We start from the raw sequence: 20,575 nt of genomic DNA on the forward strand, positions 1-20,575 counted from the left end.
TTTAGCTGAACACTGTGAGCAGGATGCACTGCACTAACTTGTAGCTTTAGATGAACACGGTGCAGTGGTCTCACTACACTAACTTGTAGGTTTAGCTGAACACTGTGAGCAGGACGCACAGCACTAACTTGTAGTTTTAGCTGAACACTGTGAGCAGGACGCACCGCACTAACTTCTAGGTTTAGCTGAACACTGTGAGGTGTGACGCACCGCACTAACTTGTAGGTTTAGCTGAACACTGTGAGGTGGACGCACCACACTAACTTGTAGTTTTAGCTGAACACTGTGAGCAGGACGCACCGCACTAACTTCTAGGTTTAGCTGAACACTGTGAGGTGGACGCACCACACTAACATGTAGTTTTAACTGAACACTGTGAGCAGGACGCACTGCACTAACTTGTAGCTTTAGATGAACACTGTGCAGAGGTCTCACTACACTAACTTGTAGGTTTAGCTGAACACTGTGAGCAGGACGCACAGCACTAACTTGTAGTTTTAGCTGAACACTGTGAGGTGGACGCACCGCACAAACTTCTAGGTTTAGCTGAACACTGTGAGGTGGAGGCACCACACTAACTTGTAGTTTTAGCTGAACACTGTGAGCAGGATGCACTGCACTAACTTGTAGCTTTAGATGAACACTGTGCAGAGGTCTCACTACACTAACTTGTAGGTTTAGCTGAACACTGTGAGCAGGACGCACCGCACTAACTTCTAGGTTTAGCTGAACACTGTGAGGTGGACACACCGCACTAACTTGTAGTTTTAGCTGAACACTGTGAGCAGAACGCACCGCACTAACTTGTAGGTTTAGTTGAACACTGTGAGGTGGACGCACCACACTAACTTGTAGTTTTAGCTGAACACTGTGAGCAGGATGCACTACACTAACTTGTAGCTTTAGATGAACACTGTGCAGAGGTCTCACTACACTAACTTGTAGGTTTAGCTGAACACTGTGAGCAGGACGCACCGCACTAACTTGTAGTTTTAGCTGAACACTGTGAGCAGGACGCACCGCACTAACTTGTAGGTTTAGCTGAACACTGTGAGGTGGACCCACCACACTAACTTGTAGTTTTAGCTGAACACTGTGAGCAGGATGCACTGCACTAACTTGTAGCTTTAGATGAACACTATGCAGAGGTCTCACTACACTAACTTGTAGGTTTAGCTGAACACTGTGAGCAGGACGCACCGCACTAACTTCTAGGTTTAGCTGAACACTGTGAGGTGGACACACCGCACTAACTTGTAGTTTTAGCTGAACACTGTGAGCAGAACGCACCGCACTAACTTGTAGGTTTAGCTGAACACTGTGAGGTGGATGCACCACACTAACTTGTAGTTTTAGCTGAACACTGTGAGCAGGATGCACTGCACTAACTTGTAGCTTTAGATGAACACTATGCAGAGGTCTCACTACACTAACTTGTAGGTTTAGCTGAACACTGTGAGGTGGACGCACCACACTAACTTGTAGTTTTAGCTGAACACTGTGAGCAGGATGCACCTCACTAACTTGTAGGTTTAGCTGAACACTGTGAGGTGGACGCACCGCACTAACTTGTAGTTTTAGCTGAACACTGTGAGCAGGACGCACCGCACTAACTTCTAGGTTTAGCTGAAAACTGTGAGGTGGACGCACCACACTAACTTGTAGTTTTAGCTGAACACTGTGAGCAGGACGCACTGCACTAACTTGTAGCTTTAGAAGAACACTGTGCAGAGGTCTCACTACACTAACTTGTAGGTTTAGCTGAACACTGTGAGCAGGACGCACAGCACTAACTTGTAGTTTTAGCTGAACACTGTGAGCAGGACGCACCGCACTAACTTGTAGGTTTAGCTGAACACTGTGAGGTGGACGCACCACACTAACTTGTAGTTTTAGCTGAACACTGTGAGCAGGATGCACTGCACTAACTTGTAGCTTTAGATGAACACGGTGCAGTGGTCTCACTACACTAACTTGTAGGTTTAGCTGAACACTGTGAGCAGGACGCACAGCACTAACTTGTAGTTTTAGCTGAACACTGTGAGCAGGACGCACCGCACTAACTTCTAGGTTTAGCTGAACACTGTGAGGTGTGACGCACCGCACTAACTTGTAGGTTTAGCTGAACACTGTGAGGTGGACGCACCACACTAACTTGTAGTTTTAGCTGAACACTGTGAGCAGGACGCACCGCACTAACTTCTAGGTTTAGCTGAACACTGTGAGGTGGACGCACCACACTAACATGTAGTTTTAACTGAACACTGTGAGCAGGACGCACTGCACTAACTTGTAGCTTTAGATGAACACTGTGCAGAGGTCTCACTACACTAACTTGTAGGTTTAGCTGAACACTGTGAGCAGGACGCACAGCACTAACTTGTAGTTTTAGCTGAACACTGTGAGGTGGACGCACCGCACAAACTTCTAGGTTTAGCTGAACACTGTGAGGTGGAGGCACCACACTAACTTGTAGTTTTAGCTGAACACTGTGAGCAGGATGCACTGCACTAACTTGTAGCTTTAGATGAACACTGTGCAGAGGTCTCACTACACTAACTTGTAGGTTTAGCTGAACACTGTGAGCAGGACGCACCGCACTAACTTCTAGGTTTAGCTGAACACTGTGAGGTGGACACACCGCACTAACTTGTAGTTTTAGCTGAACACTGTGAGCAGAACGCACCGCACTAACTTGTAGGTTTAGTTGAACACTGTGAGGTGGACGCACCACACTAACTTGTAGTTTTAGCTGAACACTGTGAGCAGGATGCACTACACTAACTTGTAGCTTTAGATGAACACTGTGCAGAGGTCTCACTACACTAACTTGTAGGTTTAGCTGAACACTGTGAGCAGGACGCACCGCACTAACTTGTAGTTTTAGCTGAACACTGTGAGCAGGACGCACCGCACTAACTTGTAGGTTTAGCTGAACACTGTGAGGTGGACCCACCACACTAACTTGTAGTTTTAGCTGAACACTGTGAGCAGGATGCACTGCACTAACTTGTAGCTTTAGATGAACACTGTGCAGAGGTCTCACTACACTAACTTGTAGGTTTAGCTGAACACTGTGAGCAGGACGCACCGCACTAACTTCTAGGTTTAGCTGAACACTGTGAGGTGGACACACCGCACTAACTTGTAGTTTTAGCTGAACACTGTGAGCAGAACGCACCGCACTAACTTGTAGGTTTAGCTGAACACTGTGAGGTGGATGCACCACACTAACTTGTAGTTTTAGCTGAACACTGTGAGCAGGATGCACTGCACTAACTTGTAGCTTTAGATGAACACTATGCAGAGGTCTCACTACACTAACTTGTAGGTTTAGCTGAACACTGTGAGCAGGACGCACCGCACTAACTTGTAGTTTTAGCTGAACACTGTGAGGTGGACGCACCGCACTAACTTCTAGGTTTAGCTGAACACTGTGAGGTGGAGGCACCACACTAACTTGTAGTTTTAGCTGAACACTGTGAGCAGGACGCACAGCACTAACTTGTAGTTTTAGCTGAACACTGTGAGCAGGACGCACTGCACTAACTTGTAGGTTTAGCTGGACACTGTGAGGTGGACGCACCACACTAACTTGTAGTTTTAGCTGAACACTGTGAGCAGGATGCACTGCACTAACTTGTAGCTTTAGATGAACACTGTGCAGAGGTCTCACTACACTAACTTGTAGGTTTAGCTGAACACTGTGAGCAGGACGCACCGCACTAACTTCTAGGTTTAGCTGAACACTGTGAGGTGGACACACCGCACTAACTTGTAGTTTTAGCTGAACACTGTGAGCAGAATGCACCGCACTAACTTGTAGGTTTAGTTGAACACTGTGAGGTGGATGCACCACACTAACTTGTAGTTTTAGCTGAACACTGTGAGCAGGATGCACTACACTAACTTGTAGCTTTAGATGAACACTGTGCAGAGGTCTCACTACACTAACTTGTAGGTTTAGCTGAACACTGTGAGCAGGACGCACCGCACTAACTTGTAGTTTTAGCTGAACACTGTGAGGTGGATGCACCGCACTAACTTGTAGTTTTAGATGAACACTGTGAGCAGGACGCACCGCACTAACTTGTAGGTTTAGCTGAACACAGTGAGGTGGACGCACCACACTAACTTGTAGGTTTAGCTGAACACTGTGAGAAGGACACACCCCACTAACTTGTAGGTTTAGTTGGACACTGTGAGCAGGACGCACCCCACTAACTTGTAGTTTTAGCTGAACACTGTGAGCAGGACGCACTGCACTAACTGTAAATAGTCTAGCTGCCTGACTGTGGTACTCATAGGATCAAAAGAACACCAGTAATTTTCTTCAGGTAGCTGTAAATACTGTAACAAGACAAGCCTGCCTGTCAGTAAGAAGATAACAGGAACGGATCTAACTGAACACTGTGAGCAGGACGCACTGCACTAACTTGTAGCTTTAGATGAACACTGTGCAGAGGTCTCACTACGCTAACTTGTAGGTTTAGCTGAACACTGTGAGCAGGACACACAGCACTAACTTGTAGTTTTAGCTGAACACTGTGAGCAGGACGCACCGCACTAACTTCTAGGTTTAGCTGAACACTGTGAGGTGGACGCACCACACTAACTTGTAGGTTTAGCTGAACACTGTGAGCAAGACGCACCCCACTAACTTGTAGGTTTAGCTGAACACTGTGAGGTGGACGCACCACACTAACTTGTAGTTTTAGCTGAACACTGTGAGCAGGACACACCGCACTAACTTGTAGGTTTAGCTGAACACTGTGAGGTGGACGCACCACACTAACTTGTAGGTTTAGCTGAACACTGTGAGCAGGACGCACCCCACTAACTTGTAGGTTTAGCTGAACACTGTGAGCAGGACGCACTGCACTAACTGTAAATAGTCTAGCTGCCTGACTGTGGTACTAATAGGATCAAAAGAACACCAGCAATTTTCTTCAGGTAGCTGTAAATACTGTAACAAGACAAGCCTGCCTGTCAGTAAGAAGATAACAGGAACGGATCTAGCTAAACTGAATACAGTGTATATATATATATATGCAACACCTGGGATGCATATATATACACAATACACTGTAAGTGCAGCTAACTGACTGACTGTTCTGCCTAATCTATCTAACTCAAATCAAATAACACTGTCTGTCTCTCTCTCTCTCTCTCTCTATGAACGCCGGAACACACACTACACAGGGCCGCCGTGAAGGCGGCCTTATATAGTGTGGGGCGTGTGCTGAATCCCCTGAGCCATAATTGGCCAAAGCCTCCTTGGCTTTGGCCAATTACAGCTCTCTGTTCAGACGGCGCTGTGATTGGCCAAGCGAGCGGGTCATAGTGCATGCTTGGCCAATCATCAGCTAGCAATGCACTGCGATGCCACAGTGAATTATGGGCCGTGACACGCCACACGAATTTGGCGCGAACGGCCCATATCGTTTGCAATTCGGCGAACGGGCGAACAGACGATGTTCGAGTCAAACATGGGTTCAACTCGAACACGAAGCTTATCCCTATCCCTGATAATGCTTGCTGGACCACGTGTCAGCAGTAAAGTGGACCTTGCAGCTTACTGCCTTGCCCAACGGTGCCACAACATTGCCTTCCATGTGATGGTAGAGAGCTGGAATGGCCTTACGTGAAAAGAAATAATGTTTGGGAACCTGCCATTGTGGTACAGCATATTCTGCAAATTCACGGAAGAGGGCAGAATCCACCAGACGGAAAGGCAGGAGTTGTAAATCCAGTTGGTTTGACCAGCTTGAATTTAGACGCTGGGCATGTGGGTGGCAATGACTGTATTTTTTATTTTTTTGCTGCAGCAGATGGTGCAGAGAAATTTTGCCTGCTTTAGTCTACAGCTGGTGGTGTGCTACTGGCAGATGTGCTGGAAGGACCTGGGGCACCCTGTGCCATACCATCATCCATATCAGTGGAGGCTGCTGAGAGGTCATGAGGTATAGCGGGGGGTAGAACTGAAAGGTGAGGAGTAGCAGAATTGCATCCCTTTTGTGTGGCTTTCAGGTGCTCTTGCCACCAGGTTAAGTGGTGGGAGGTTAAATGCCTTGTCATTTGGTACTCAAATGGCTGGTGTTTTTGCCACCCTTGATGTGCTTGAAGCAAAATTAGCAAATTGCAACAGTGCGATCGGCTGAACATGTGCTAAAAAAGGCCCAAACAGCTGAGCTGTGAGAAGTGGGCTGGGAGTAGGGATGAGCCGAACACCGCCCTGTTCGGTTCACACCAGAACATGCGAACAGGCAAAAAATTTGTTCGAACACCGTTAAAGTCTATGGGACACGAACATGAATAATCAAAAGTGCTAATTTTAAAGGCTTATATGCAAGTTATTGTCATAAAAAGTGTTTGGGGACCTGGGTCCTGCCCCAGGAGATATGGATCAATGCAAAAAAAAGTTTTAAAAACGGACGTTTTTTCGGGAGCAGGGATTTTAATAATGCTTAAAGTGAAACAATAAAAGTGTAATTTTCCTTTAAATTTCATACCTGGGGGTCTATAGTATGCCTGTAAAGGGGCGCATGTTTCCCATGTTTAGAACAGTCTGACAGCAATATGACATTTCAAAGGAAAAAAAGTCATTTAAAACTACTCGCGGCTATTAATGAATTGCCGGTCCGACAATACACATAAAAGTTCATTGATAAAAACGGCATGGGAATTCCCCACAGGGGAACCCCGAACCAAAATTTAAAAAAAATGACGTGGGGGTCCCCCTAAATTCCATACCAGGCCCTTCAGGTCTGGTATGGATATTAGGGGGAACCCCGGCCAAAATAAAAAAAAAAATGGCATGGGGTCCCCCTCAAAATCTATACCAGACCCTTCAGGTCTGGTATGTATTTTAAGGGCAACCCCGCACCAAAATTTTTTAAAAAAATGCCATGGGGTCTCCCCAAAAATCCATACCAGACCCTTATCCGAGCAGGCAACCTGGCAGGTCACAGGAAAAATGGGGGGACGAGAGAGCGCCCCCCTCCTGAACCATACTAGGCCACATGCCCTCAACATTGGGAGGGTGCTTTGGGGTAGCCCCCCAAAACACCTTGTCCCCATGTTGATGGGGACAAGGGCCTCATCCCCACATCCCTTTCCCGGTGGTTGTAGGGGGCTGCGGGCAGGGGGCTTATCGGAATCTGGAAGCCCCCTTTAACAAGGGGACCCCCAGATCCCGGCCCTCCCCCCTGTGTGAAATGGTAAGGGGGTACAAAAGTACTCCTACCATTTCACAAAAAAAGTGTCAAAAATGTTAAAAATGACAAGAGACAGTTTTTGACAATTCCTTTATTTAAATGCTTCTTCTTTCTTCTATCTTCTATCTTCTTTTGGTTTCTTCATCCATCTTCTTCTTCTTCTGGTTCTTCTGGTTCTTCCTCCGGTGTTCTCGTCCGGCATCTTCCTCCGTGGCGCCGGCGTCTTCTTCCCTTCGTCTTCTCCGGCCGCCTCGCATCAAGAATGATGGGAGGCTCCCGCTGTGTGACGCTTCTCCTCTTCTGACGGTTCTTAAATAATGGAGGGCGTGGCCACACGGTGACCCCGCCCCCCTCTGACGCACGGTGATGCCACAGGGAAGTCCCCATCAAGTCCTTGTGTGGGAGGCGGGGTCACCAGTTGGCTCCGCCCTCCGTTATTTAAGAACCGTCAGAAGAGGAGAAGCATCACACAGCAGGAGCCTCCCATCATGCTGGATGCGGAGCGGCCCAGAAGACGAAGGGAAGAAGACGCCGGCGCTGCGGAAGAAGATGCCGGACGAGGACACCGGAGGAAGAACCAGAAGAAGAAGAAGAAGATGGAGGAAGAAACCGAAGAAAGATAGAAGATAGAAGATAGAAGAAAGAAGAAGCCTTTTAAATAAAGGAATTGTCAAAAACTGTCTCTTGTCATTTTTAACATTTTTGACACTTTTTTTTGTGAAATGGTAGGAGTACTTTTGTACCCCCTTACCATTTCACACAGGGGGAAGGGCCGGGATCTGGGGGTCCCCTTGTTAAAGGGGGCTTCCAGATTCCAATAAGCCCCCTGCCCGCAGACCCCCACAACCACCGGTCAAGGGTTGTGGGGATGAGGCCCTTGTCCCCATCAACATGGGGACAAGATGTTTTGGGGGGCTACCCCAAAGCACCCTCCCAATGTTGAGGGCATGTGGCCTTGTACGGTTCAGGAGGGGGGACGCTCTCTCCCCCCCCTTTTCCTGCGGCCTGCCAGGTTGCGCGCTCGGATAAGGGTCTGGTATGGATTTTTGGGGAGACCCCATGCCATTTTTTTTTTTCAATTTTGGCCGGGGTTCCCCTTAATATCCATACCAGACCCAAAGGGCCTGGTATGAAATTTAGGGGGACCCCCTACGTCATATTTTTTTTTTTTAATTTTGGTTCGGGGTTCCCCTGTGGGGAATTCCCATGCCGTTTTTATCAACAAACTTTTATGTGTATTGTCGGACCGGCAATTCATTAATAGCCGTGAGTAGTTTTAAATGACTTTTTTTCCTTTGAAATGTCATTTTGCTGTCAGACTGTTCTAAACACGGGAAACATGCGCCCCTTTACAGGCATACTATAGACACCCCCCAGGTACGAAATTTTAAAGGAATATTACACTTTTATTGTTTCACTTTAAGCATTATTAAAATCACTGCTCCTGAAAAAACGGCCCTTTTTAAAACTTTTTTTTTGCATTGATCCATGTCCCCTGGGGCAGGACCCCGGTCCCCAAGCACTTTTTATGACAATAACTTGCATATAAGCCTTTAAAATGAGCACTTTTGATTTCTTCCATAGACTTTTAAAGGGTGTTCTGCGGCTTTCGAATTTGCCGCGGACACCCTAAATTGTTCGCTGTTCAGCGAACTAGCGAACAGCCGATGTTCGAGTCGAACATGAGTTCGACTCGAACTCGAAGCTCATCCCTAGCTGGGAGATAACAGCTACACAATCTGGTAGAATAGGGTGGCTGTTCTCTACTCTTCCATGATGGCAGCCTTTTTGGGGTTGTGTCTCACCCTCGCTTTTCTCCTCTGCTCTATCCGGCTCACATCAGTGACCTCATCATCATTATCCCCTCCACCCTCATTTCCACTGGAGACAACCTGGCAATATGCTGTGGCTGGGGGAACATGACTGCCAATATGTTTACCAGTGTTCTCCACTCTCTGTAGGCTCATGTTCCTACCTTCCTCAACCTCAGAACCAAGATCGGAATCAAGTAATGGCTGTGCATCTTCAAGGAGCAAGTGGCTGACGCTGTGTTCAAATAACTCAACTGACTCCTCCATGCCTGATGCTTGGGGCTATGGCCGGGGTAGCTGTGGACAAGGAGGCAGAATAAGCCACTCTGGCAGCTGCAGTGGACTGCGCACTAGTCTCTTCTTGGGTGACAGAGGATGATAATGGTTTAGTAAACCAGTCCACCACCTCCTCTGAATGCTGTGGCTGGATAGCATGGGCAATATCACTGAACAGAGGAAATTATGCCCTGCCTGAGGACAGACCATGTCCACCTTTGCCTGTGGACACATATGTTGCTGGCCCCCTCACAGTGCCATGGGGACATCTGCCTCTCCTTGTTGGCCTCCAAGACATGATGGGGGGACGCTTTTTAACAAAATTTCAAAAAGATGCAGAAATGTGTACTTGAATGCACTTTAATCAATGGAAAGTGTTTGGTGCACTTTAACTTGTGTACTCACTACACAGATACACTCCACTGACACACTAAAATATACTGCAGTAAAACTGCACTAACGCACTGAAATATACTGCACTAAAATATACTGCGTTAAACAAGCACCTACACACTGAAATATACTGTGTTAAATGTGCACTAATGCACTGCAATATACTGCTGTAAACATGCACCAATGCACTGAAATATACTGCATTAAACATGCACCAACACACTGAAATATACTGCTTTAAATGCGTAATGCACTGAAATATACCGCTTTAAACGTGTAGTAACGCACTGAAATATACTGCATTAAACGTGCAGTAATGCACTGCAATATACTGCGTTAAACATGCAGTAACGCATTGAAATATAACGCAGTGATACATACTGCGTTAAACTTGCATTAACGCAGTGAAATATACTGCATAAAACATACAGTAATGCAGTAAAATATACTGCATAAAACGTAAATTAACACACTGAAATATACTACGTTAAACATGCACCAACGCACTAAAATATACTGCGTTAAACATGCACTAAGGCACTGAAATATACTGCGTGAAATGTATAGTAACGCAGTGAAATATACTGCGTTAAACGTGCAGTAATGCACTGAAATGTACTTAATTAAACGTGCACTAACTCAGTGAAATATACTGCGTGAAACGTACAGTAACGCACTAAAATATGCTGCGTTAAACGTGCAGTAATGCACTAAAAAAATTATTGCGTTAATCGTGCACTAACGCACTGAAATATACTGCAGGAAACCTGCCCTGACAAAAAAAACTGTCACTAAAGTAAAAATGAGATGATAAACTACACTCGCACTGCAATAGATTTACACTAAACTGATATTACATTGAAAATAGAATCACAATAGCACACTAACTTGCTAGTAGCACTGAACAGAGCCCTGTTCAATCTCTCTCCATGCCTATATCACACTGCAAATGGCCAATCAGGGCTTCCAATGCACTGTGCAGTGGAGCAGTGCATTGTGGTCATTCGGCGGGTAAAACAAACGGTCGAACACCCTGACAATTCAGGTGTTCGTTGAACAGGTAGTGTTCGGCCTGAACTCATGCTCGGGCCAAACCGTTCGCCCAACTCTAATAAATACATTGTCACATATATTAACATACCTCCCAACATTTTGAGATGGGAATGAGGGACACCTACTAGCAAACGTATGTAGGCATAGGACACGCCTCCTGCTACACCCCTTTAAAGGAGAATTAACCAAAAAAAGTTATTAAAAAGGGCTTTTTTTTTTTTACCACTACTATTCCTTTATATTGGCTTTTTAAAATTTACAAATGCAGCAATTGAGAATTCGGGTGAAAGGTTTAGCACTGGGAAACACTTTTTGAAAGATAAAAAGTGCATTTTATATACAACTATATAGATCAGACCAATATGAGCAACAAATTAGGGGGAAAGAGGGACAGAGGGACATTGCTCCAAATCGGGGATAGTTGGGAGCTATGTTGTGCTCCACTAGTTCATTTTGGATTCATGTTTATAATGTAGTTCAGGACAGTGACAGACTATGCTGACTCAATGCATTCTGTGATCTTGTAATTTAAGCTCTAGCATGTGTTCTGTAGTGTATAGTACTCTCTAGTGATAAACACTGAATAAGCTTCAAGTTTAAGGCTACATTCACATGGGTGTTTAGCTGCATCCGGCTGGGGGTGTAAATAGACATGTGCATGACGAAAAAATTTGTTTTGATTCGTTAATCTAGTTTTTTCATTTAGTTAAATTCAGTCTAGTTGCACATGTCTAGTTGTAAACCCTGCTTGCACACACTCTGTGAGAACAGCAGAAGCTATCAACAGTGGCTGTTAGATTTGTACTGGCAGGCTCCATTGCTGTGAACATGTAGTCACTCATTTGAGCGATTTTATGCAAATAGGAACTCTCAGACCGACCTTGGATGTAGCCAGTGTGCATTCTGCATCCAGGGTGTAATAGCTGCAGAGTCTCAGCTGCGCACAAACTGGCTACAGCTAATTGGATAATCTGTATGCAGCCATAACACAGACTGTTGTGTCCAGAGGTACAGTAACATTTAGCCCTCTCTGAGCACAACGAACTATCCGTGGCTAAACTGGCATGTTAATGTAGCCTAATGGTGTTCAGTGTTGCAGTCTGAAGAAGTTCAGTTTGTTTAGTGTAAGAAGTTTTAGTAACAAGGACAAACATTCATTTGTTAGGGAAACCTTAAAGTACAGTTGTGTGAAACCTGCCATTCTGATTTGTTTCTGTAGGTGCATACTTCAGGAGCTATGAGCTTTTATGTCATGATGACTACTTGGCACATTTGTGACTTAAATAATAAGCATTTAGAATGCCATAACTGATATCCACATGCTTATTTTAGATCAGTGACTCACGCTTTAGTAAAAAAAGCATAAACGTGACAGCCCTGGAACTTTCTCTTTTGAAAACAAGTACCGTAACACTGCTCACAGGTTTCTTTAAAAAAAAACACAAAAAAAAAACAGTAAGTGCTTTGCGTGCTTACCTGGTCTACACTGACACAGATTTGTTCGTTGTAGACTGAACGTGGTTAGGAATAAATGCTAATTTATACATGTATGAGAGAAATGTCAGAATTGGCCTGAGGGTCAAGTGGTTAAACATGAACTGGTCGTGCACAAAGTGTGGCTGAGCTGCAAGTGTCAGTTTGTCCCCCTTCATGAATGACATATTATTAAAGACATGTAAAAGATGTTGTAAAATAGGCAAGAATAAATTTGGGAAGATGATGCAGCATTAACATGTCATGTTGCAATATAGTATTTATACATAAAATATAGTGGCAATATACATAGCTCCCAAATGTCCCTGATTTCGAGGGACTGTCCCTGATTTGGAGCAATGTCACTTTGTCCCGCATTCCTTCCCATTTGTCCCTCATTTTGTTCTGACACTTGACCCTGAGTCTCCTTCTCCTTTTTTTATGGGGGCCACCATCTTTCTGACTTACCTTATAGGTGTAGCGCCACCCCCAAAGGTAACTTTTGGGTTTTCTGTTCTTCTTCTCAACCCCAAGAACAACCTCAGCCTCCCATGCACAGAGATGGGATAAAGGTGTTCGCATGCAGTGTCTTTGTAGGGTGTACACATACCTCCCAACATTTTGAGATGGGAATGAGGGACTTCTCCTAGCAAATGTATGTAGGCATAGGGCACGCCCCCTGCCACACCCCCTTAAAGGAGAAATAACCCCAAAAAAAGGCTAATTAAACCCACAAGTGTTTTTTTTTTTTACCACTACTATTCCTTTATATTGGCTTTTCACATGTACAAATGCAACAATTTAGAAATTGGCTGAAAGGTTTAGCACTGGGAAACACTTTTTGAAAGATAAAAAGTGCATTTTATATACTGTACAACTATATAGATCAGACCAAAATGAGGGACAAATGAGGAGGCATGAGGGACAGAGGGACATTGCTCCAAATCAGGGACAGTCCCTCCAAATCAGAGACATTTGGGAGGTATGTGTACACATGTTGTGCTTCCGCCCGCTCACCAATCCTGAAGATACCAAAGCTCAAAGAAAGGGGATGTCCTGGAACAGGCTTTTGAAGGATGCCTGACTGGCAACCTGATGACCCAGGGATCCAGTGATGCCTGTATAGATGCGCCTGGAGGTGCAACAGTTGACCCACATCTGACTGTGGCGCTTGCTGGCAGGAATGGTCACCACCTTGCTCAGGCCCCGATGTCTCCAAAAGCAGGCAAGGGGAAGGAGCTCCATCTCCTGCTTCTGGTCTCCTGGTCTCCTCTCTTGGGCCGTCTTGTGGTCTCTCCCCAGATCAGTAACTCTGATCCTCTTTCCTTTCCTTGCTTCAGGCTTGCCCTTCTCCCTCTCAGTTCAGCCAGCATGCAGGAGGCTGCATTTATCTCCTATATATTGCTGGGACTACATGTCCCATGGTGCTCTTCTCCCCTCTTGTGCTTGGTCCTCTTCTTGGCCAATCAGAAACAAGCATCAGTGGCCCGGGCTACACAGAGCTGGCCGCCCTCTTTTGTCAGGTTATGGGGACAGCCCCTCTGTCCCCTATGCACTGCTGTGTACACTCCCCACGGCTTGAGTGGGGAGGGGAGTGCCGGAACCTGCTACATAGGGTTGAATGGGTATTGGACTCCAGAAACATGGCGGCTCATCCCAGCCAGGGATCCTGGCCTGCTTGGGGCTGGAGTGAACACTGGAGAGGTGTCACCCCTCTGGCGGGTGTCACCCAGGTCCCACAGTGACGCCACTGGCAAGCTGATGGAAGGAACTATTAGCGATCAACAAGGTAGCAGGTATCTGACTTATCTGACTCAGCATATACAGTGGTCTATGAGCAACAAGGTGGCAACTTTTCTTATAGCCTAAAGACATAAGATGTGTTACTAAATTATATGTTATCTAATTTTTTAGGAAGACCAAATGAAATAATTATCCCTTGCCTTGATGAAAATGTATATTGCTACACAGTGTTTGTATGATATACTGTAGCCTATACTGTAATGATTTGAATGCAAATGGGCTGTCTTTAGACTAATGCTGTAAGTCTACCTTTCTCTCACAGATGTGGATGAATGCGTAGATGAGTCTAATTGTGTCAATGGTCAGTGTATCAACACTCGAGGCTCCTTTTATTGCCGTTGTCCACTACATATGCAGTACCACACAGAACACAAGCTTTGTGTGCCCAATACTGAGCTAGGTAAGCATATTCCATGCATTTACCGATTAATTGTGCATCCTTCAGCTATGATTTGAATTCTAAAATTTCAAGCCTGCAACATTGGTGTTTCATTATTTCATAACGTGAGTAATTTTTTAGGCTATTTTGAAAGGCTTGTTGCAAATGAGTTTGAGTTGAATGAATGGACACATTAATCACATACTGTACATATATGACTACAATAAAGAAACTACCACAATGTTTAAAGGGTAACTCCACTTTCATGGGTAAAAAAAAACAAATAAAGAAAAAATAATATAGCGTAAACAATTGCGACACAAGTCATATTGTAATTCAATGTTATTAAAAATTACTTTTCCTTTTCAATCTGCAGCTCTGTAATTTTCTAAAGATGCAATGCAATATGGCTACCTGGAGGTGTTCTCTACACAGAATGTGTACAGAACGCCCCCCAGAAACCTAATTTCCTGCTTGTGTGATTGGCTCACTGATTTTACCAGAAGTCTGCACTAAGATACAAGTCAGATTTAAGGCATTCCTTGCAACAGAAATGTAATTTACAAGGGGTGGGAGGGAGGGACCACTGCCCTGGGTGGAGTTTGGGAGGGGGCGCCAAAACACTGGAGCATCACCCTTTGTCTTAGCCTCTGTGTTGCTAAATTCTGTTCTAAAGCAGAGCTGAGAATGTGCTCATACGTCCTGCAGGCTTCCCCGCCCATTGCCGGAATAGACACAAACACTATCCCGGGCACAGGTACCTACCAGGCTGGGTGGCTTTATTGGGACATTGAGAGCTCCAGCACAGGTGGGTGAAGCAGGCAGACAGCAGTTCATTGCAGCCCTAATCACTGTTTTCTGCTCAGTAGACATCAGAGCTTTCCTCTCTCAAAAGTGCTAATTTTAAAGGTTTATATGTACGTTATTGCCATAAAAAGTGTATGGGGACCCGGGTACTGCCCTAGGAGACATGTATCAATGTAAAAAAAGTTTTTAAAACAACAGTTTTTCTCAGGAGCAGCAAATTTTAAAGCGGAGGTCTGCCCACCGCTGAAAATATTAAAAGGCAGCAGCTGCACATACTGCCTTTTAATAATCGAACACTTACCTTTTCTGGAATCCAGCGATGTCGGCACCGCATCTGATGTTTCCATCAGCTGTCAGGTGCATGCCGCATCCATTGTGAGTAAGGGAACTCGGCAGTGAAGCCTTATGGCTTCACGCCGGGAACCATACTGCTCATGCGCGAGGCTCCGCTCCTCTCTCCTACTGGCCCCACGGCCGGGGAAGGAGGAGGGAGCCCGGGCGGTGACGTCAATACCCACGGCTGAGGCTCCCGGAAGTGGGAATAGGATACCTGTATTAGACAGATATCCTATCCCCCCTCCCCCCAAAAGGTGGCACCGGAGATGGGGGGAGTACAACGAGTGGAAGTAGAACTCCGCTTTAATAATTGCTTAAAGTGAACAATAAAAATGAAAGATTCCTTTAAATATCATGCCTGCCCCCCAGGGCCTGTAAAGTGGCGCATCTGCCACAGGAAAATTACATTTCTAAAGGAAGAATTGGTCATTTAAACTTGCTTGTGCCTGTAATGTATTGCCGGCTCCCAGCAATATGGATAGAAAATCAAGGAAAAAAAATTACGTGTGGTCCCTCCCAGTCCATACCAGGCCCTTTGGGTTTTAAAAAAATTGGCATGGGGTTCCCTCCAAAATCCATACCAGACCCTTATCCGAGCATGCAGTCTGAAAGTCAGGATGGGGGGACGAGCGAGTGCCCCCCCCTCCTGAACCATACCAGGCCGCAGACCCCAGAAACCAATGGCTAGGGTTGTCGGGAAGAGGCTACTGTCCCCATCATCCTCACCCCAGACCCCTCCCCATGTTGAGGGCAACAACCCGGGGGGCTTATCAGAATCTGGAAGCCCCCTTTAACAAGGGGACCCCCAGATCCTGCCCCCCCTATGTGAATGGGTAGCGGGTTGTACCCCTACCCATTCACCAAAAAAAGTGTCAAAAAGGAAAATCCATCGTCAATCACGCAACCCGATGGACCTGAAAAATAGGGAAAAATTTTTTAAAAAACTCTGCCTCCATGTGAGGCCTCCCGGTGACTGCTGTCACTCTGTTACCTCACCGGGTGGCCCACCCTTGCCTATATAACTAATGTCACAGCCTGTCACAGCCAAAAGACAGCAGTCCCCAGGAGGCCCCACATCGAGACGGAGCTTTTTTTATTTGTTTCTATTATTATTTTGAGTTATTTTAAGGAGACAGCAAATTTACACTGTTATACAAGCTGTACACTCCTTACTTTACATTGTAGCAAAGTGTCATTTCTTCAGTGTACGTTCACCCTTGCAGTGCTGGGGGAAAGCTTGTACTTGCTCCAGCCTGCTGCAGTGCTCTTCCCCTCCACCCAGACCTCAGCATCATCACATACTATACAGGAACATTAACCCTGTATGGTATGATAAGGCTGGAGTGTGATCACAGCCACTCACAATTCACTCAGGAGCTCCAGAGGGCCAATCTCAGCACTGGAAAAAGCCTACTGGAGCAAGGAATTAGGTAAGGCTGGGTACACACGAATCAAAATTTGTTTGCTTTAGCAGGGACCATCTGAATTTTGATCTATGTGTGACCTTGCCTGTTAGAAGCCACCCCATCAGATCAGCTTCTGTAGAATGGGACTGCTGGAAAAACTTGTTCGATCAGCGGCTTGCAGACAATCAGCTGTAGCGCTGATGAGTGTATTCTGACAGAGAAGAGCCCCCACTGTCAGAATACATCTCGGTAAAGGGGATTTATGCATCCACCTCTCTTGTGTGGATGGATCAGTCTGTTAGGCTGGGTTCAGACTGCTGTGCGGAGCGGCTCACAGCAGGGGTCCAGTGCGTCACTGTTCTTCGCTTCAGTCCTGAATTCAGTCTGAACTTTTGGCTGAATTCAGACCTGAAAAAGACCAGAAGATGCACAAGACTCCTGTGCAATTCGCTCCGCAGCCGTCCCGGAGCTGTTTGTACCGGCTCCATAGAGATCCGGTCACAGTCTCCTGCCATGCAAATTGGATGAGGGGAAACCCACATCCAATTTGCAATAGTGTGAATCCAGCCTTAGTGTTTTGGGTTTTTTTTAGCCCACTGGATGAATGGAAAAAAAAACTATACATGTGTTCCCGTTTAAGTGGTTTTACCTTAATCCTCTGCTCCTAGAATAATAGGCCCATACACACAATGAGAATAATCAGACAGTTTTTTTTTTTCCATGCTAGTATCATGTGGAAAACAAATAGTTACAAAAATTCTCATTAGACAGAATACAACTTCATAAATGATGTATTGTAATGTATTCTTTCATTTTCAAGCATGCACAGATTTTTTTTGTGCACATACCATACTAATTACATGAAAATGGCTTGTTCTGTTATCTTACAAGAAATCTTTTTTGTGCTTATTTTGTGATATTTTAACATGAACTGTCGTAACCAGCTCATGAAAGCTGTGTACTGATGATCATATTATCAGAAAACCGCTCCAAATGTGCGCAACCCGGGGGGCGCAGTTTGGCATGTTCGCCCTGGGCACTGGATGACCTAGTCCCGGCACTGCTCATTAGAGGCCTGCAGGTGCACGGCTGATTGATAATTATGAAACCACTCCCATTCAGGGGTGGGCTGGGCCGGGGGCAGAGATGCAATTTCCCCCTGGGCTGCTCTCATATGCACTATAAAGGCCGCTGTGTCGCCAGCACAGAACCGCACGTGTGCAGTTTTTGAGCTGGCCGAGTGCGGCATCTCCATCTAGTACTGTGAGCCAGTGATGTCTCAGGGAGACAGTCTGTGTTACAGAGCACAGCACAGCCCCGCCCAGCCCCTCCCCTCTCTCCTCCACACGAATGGCTGGCAGAGGCTGGACCTGCTCTCTCTTTCCCCGCCCACACTCCGGGCAGCCCGCGTGCTGTCTGTGAAGAGGATGTGTGGGCGGGAAAGTGAAATCTGAGCAGTCGGCTCAAATCCAGTGAGTCTCCTGGGAGGCTGGGACCGTCCAAGTAAGTGAACGCCTCCTCCCTCCCCCTCTCTGCAGCTAAAGAGTTTTTTTTTCCTAGCAGCCACACTACCTTGCCCTCCTAGGTGTTATGATGTGGGCTCACACTGGCATGCTGCCGGTTGTCTGCAGTGCTGTGTACTGGCAGTCTTCCTGCATGTTGCCCCTGGTCCCACAGAGGCTGCACATTTTTTCTGCATGTTCTGAAAGTGCACAAAACATCCTGAATGCTGCATATTTGGTGCACTTCCAGAAAATGCAGCAAAAATTTGCAAAATAAAAGTAGTCTGAGGAACTGTTACCTGCTATGGAAACCCACCAGTACACCAGTGTCAGCCCAAAGGCTTGTAATTACTTGCAGCAGGCACTGCCACTCCACTGAAAAGTGACAGACAGAGGAGGTGATCTCACATTTACTCCCTGTCTGTTTTAACCCCCTAAATGCCAGTCCCTGCAGGTAATGGCACGGTTCACTTTGAACATCACCTTATATCCATTACTCTCTGTAGGTATTCAATGTGCTCTCACCTTATTGTTTGCACATCTAATACATAATGAGAGTTCTAGAAATAAGGTGGAGTTCAAAGTGAATTTCTACACCTAAGTGGAGCACCCCTTTCAGAAGATTTTAGGATATTATTAAACCCAGAGGCTGGTGAACTTAAGCCACCATAGACAGATTTAATTTTCTGCTGAACCAGCAGAATTTCGATCTATCTATATGCAGACTGGTTGTACAGAATTCAATCTATCAACTGACTCCAGTACAGCCAGCGTGGCTTTTTTTTTGGTGATCACTGCTGGCTGCTATAGCTACCAGCAGTGATCACTGTGGTCTGATGGCTGGGAAACTTTCACCCACACGCCCACGCCCGTTGTGATGTCACGGACCCAGCATGCCCTGGGTGGTGACGTCACAAGGCAGCGTTGCCTCTGGATGGCGTAATCTGATTGCCACGCCCCCATTGTTATTTAGGAAATGCAGGACATCGGCGCCGACAGATCAGCGAGACTCAGCATCGGAGGAGGGTCTTCAGCGGGAGTGGCGACAGAGGAAGAACACTGGGCAAAGAACACAGAAGAAGAGCGGAAGAAGCAGCAGGGGGAGAAGGAGAAGACTGAAGGATGAAGATGCGGGAGAAGATGGAGTATGAAGCAGAGAAGAAGAAGAAGATTTTTAATAAAAGACTTGTCAAAAACTGTCTACTGTATTTTTTAACACTACACTACTTTTTTTAGTGAATGTACCCCATACTCATTCACATAGGGGGGCCGGGATCTGGGGGCTTCCAGATTTCGATAAGCCCCCCCGCCCGCAGACCCTGACAACCACTGGGCAAGAGCCCCCCCTGCCCCAAAACACCCACCCCCCCCATGTTGAGGGCATGCGGCCTGGTATGGTTCAGGAGGGGGGGGGGCTCGCTCGTCCCCTCCCTTTCCTGACCTGCTGGGCTGCATGCTCGGATAAGTGTCTGGAATGGACCTGGGGGGGACCCCACGCCGTTTTTTATTTCACAATTTTTTTTTTTTACATTGAGGGGGAAGCCAGCTGATGATTCATCGGTTGTTAAGGACATGGCGGCCAGCTTCCCGGCCCCCTCCTTAGCAACCAGCTATATACAGTGTAAAAAAAAAAATGAAAAAAAAACGCAAAACGCAAATTGCGGCAAAATGGCGGTAAAAACTTGCATTTTGGATGCGCTTCCATTGAATTCTATTACATGCAAAATGCTGCATTTTGTGGGAAAAATAGTCCCTGACCCTTTCCAAAAATGCAGAGGCACAAAAAATGCATTGATGTGAACATGTTCCATAGGAACCCATGTTAAAACATTTCCCTGCATTTCTGCAAAATGCAAAATGCATCAAAAAAACGCATTAGTGTGAATCGAGCCTTAGATATCTGGTTCTAGTGTTCAAGTTTGGTGTCCTGATGTCAAGTGCATTTGACTTGTTTTGTTACACAAGGTGCCTCCTTGTGTGGTGATCATTTGTAAGAATAATAGCTTGGCAGCAGGGGTTAATTTTAAGACAAACACTTGTTTTTTAGGCATTCTTTATTTAGAAAAGGATTTTACAAAAAAAATAAATAAATAAATTTCAGCAAAGTAGACAAGACACA

General features: G+C 45.9%; 1 protein-coding gene across 8 annotated transcripts in view; it reads left to right on the forward strand.

Annotated features, from left to right (window-relative positions):
- Positions 1-20,575, forward strand: part of LTBP3 (latent transforming growth factor beta binding protein 3) — a 1,979,464-nt gene that overhangs the window by 1,440,016 nt on the left and 518,873 nt on the right. For 6 of the 8 annotated variants that reach the window (XM_073605046.1, XM_073605043.1, XM_073605042.1 and 3 more), the window contains one exon: positions 14,289-14,426. The exons of the other annotated variants lie outside the window; for them this stretch is intronic. In XM_073605046.1, coding sequence (XP_073461147.1) covers positions 14,289-14,426 — 138 coding nt within the window. The remainder of the gene's footprint in view (positions 1-14,288; positions 14,427-20,575) is intronic. 8 annotated transcript variants of the gene reach the window in all.

The sequence above is a fragment of the Aquarana catesbeiana genome, linkage group LG11, assembly GCF_042186555.1.
Source record: "Aquarana catesbeiana isolate 2022-GZ linkage group LG11, ASM4218655v1, whole genome shotgun sequence".
NCBI classification, from domain to species: Eukaryota; Metazoa; Chordata; class Amphibia; order Anura; family Ranidae; genus Aquarana; species Aquarana catesbeiana.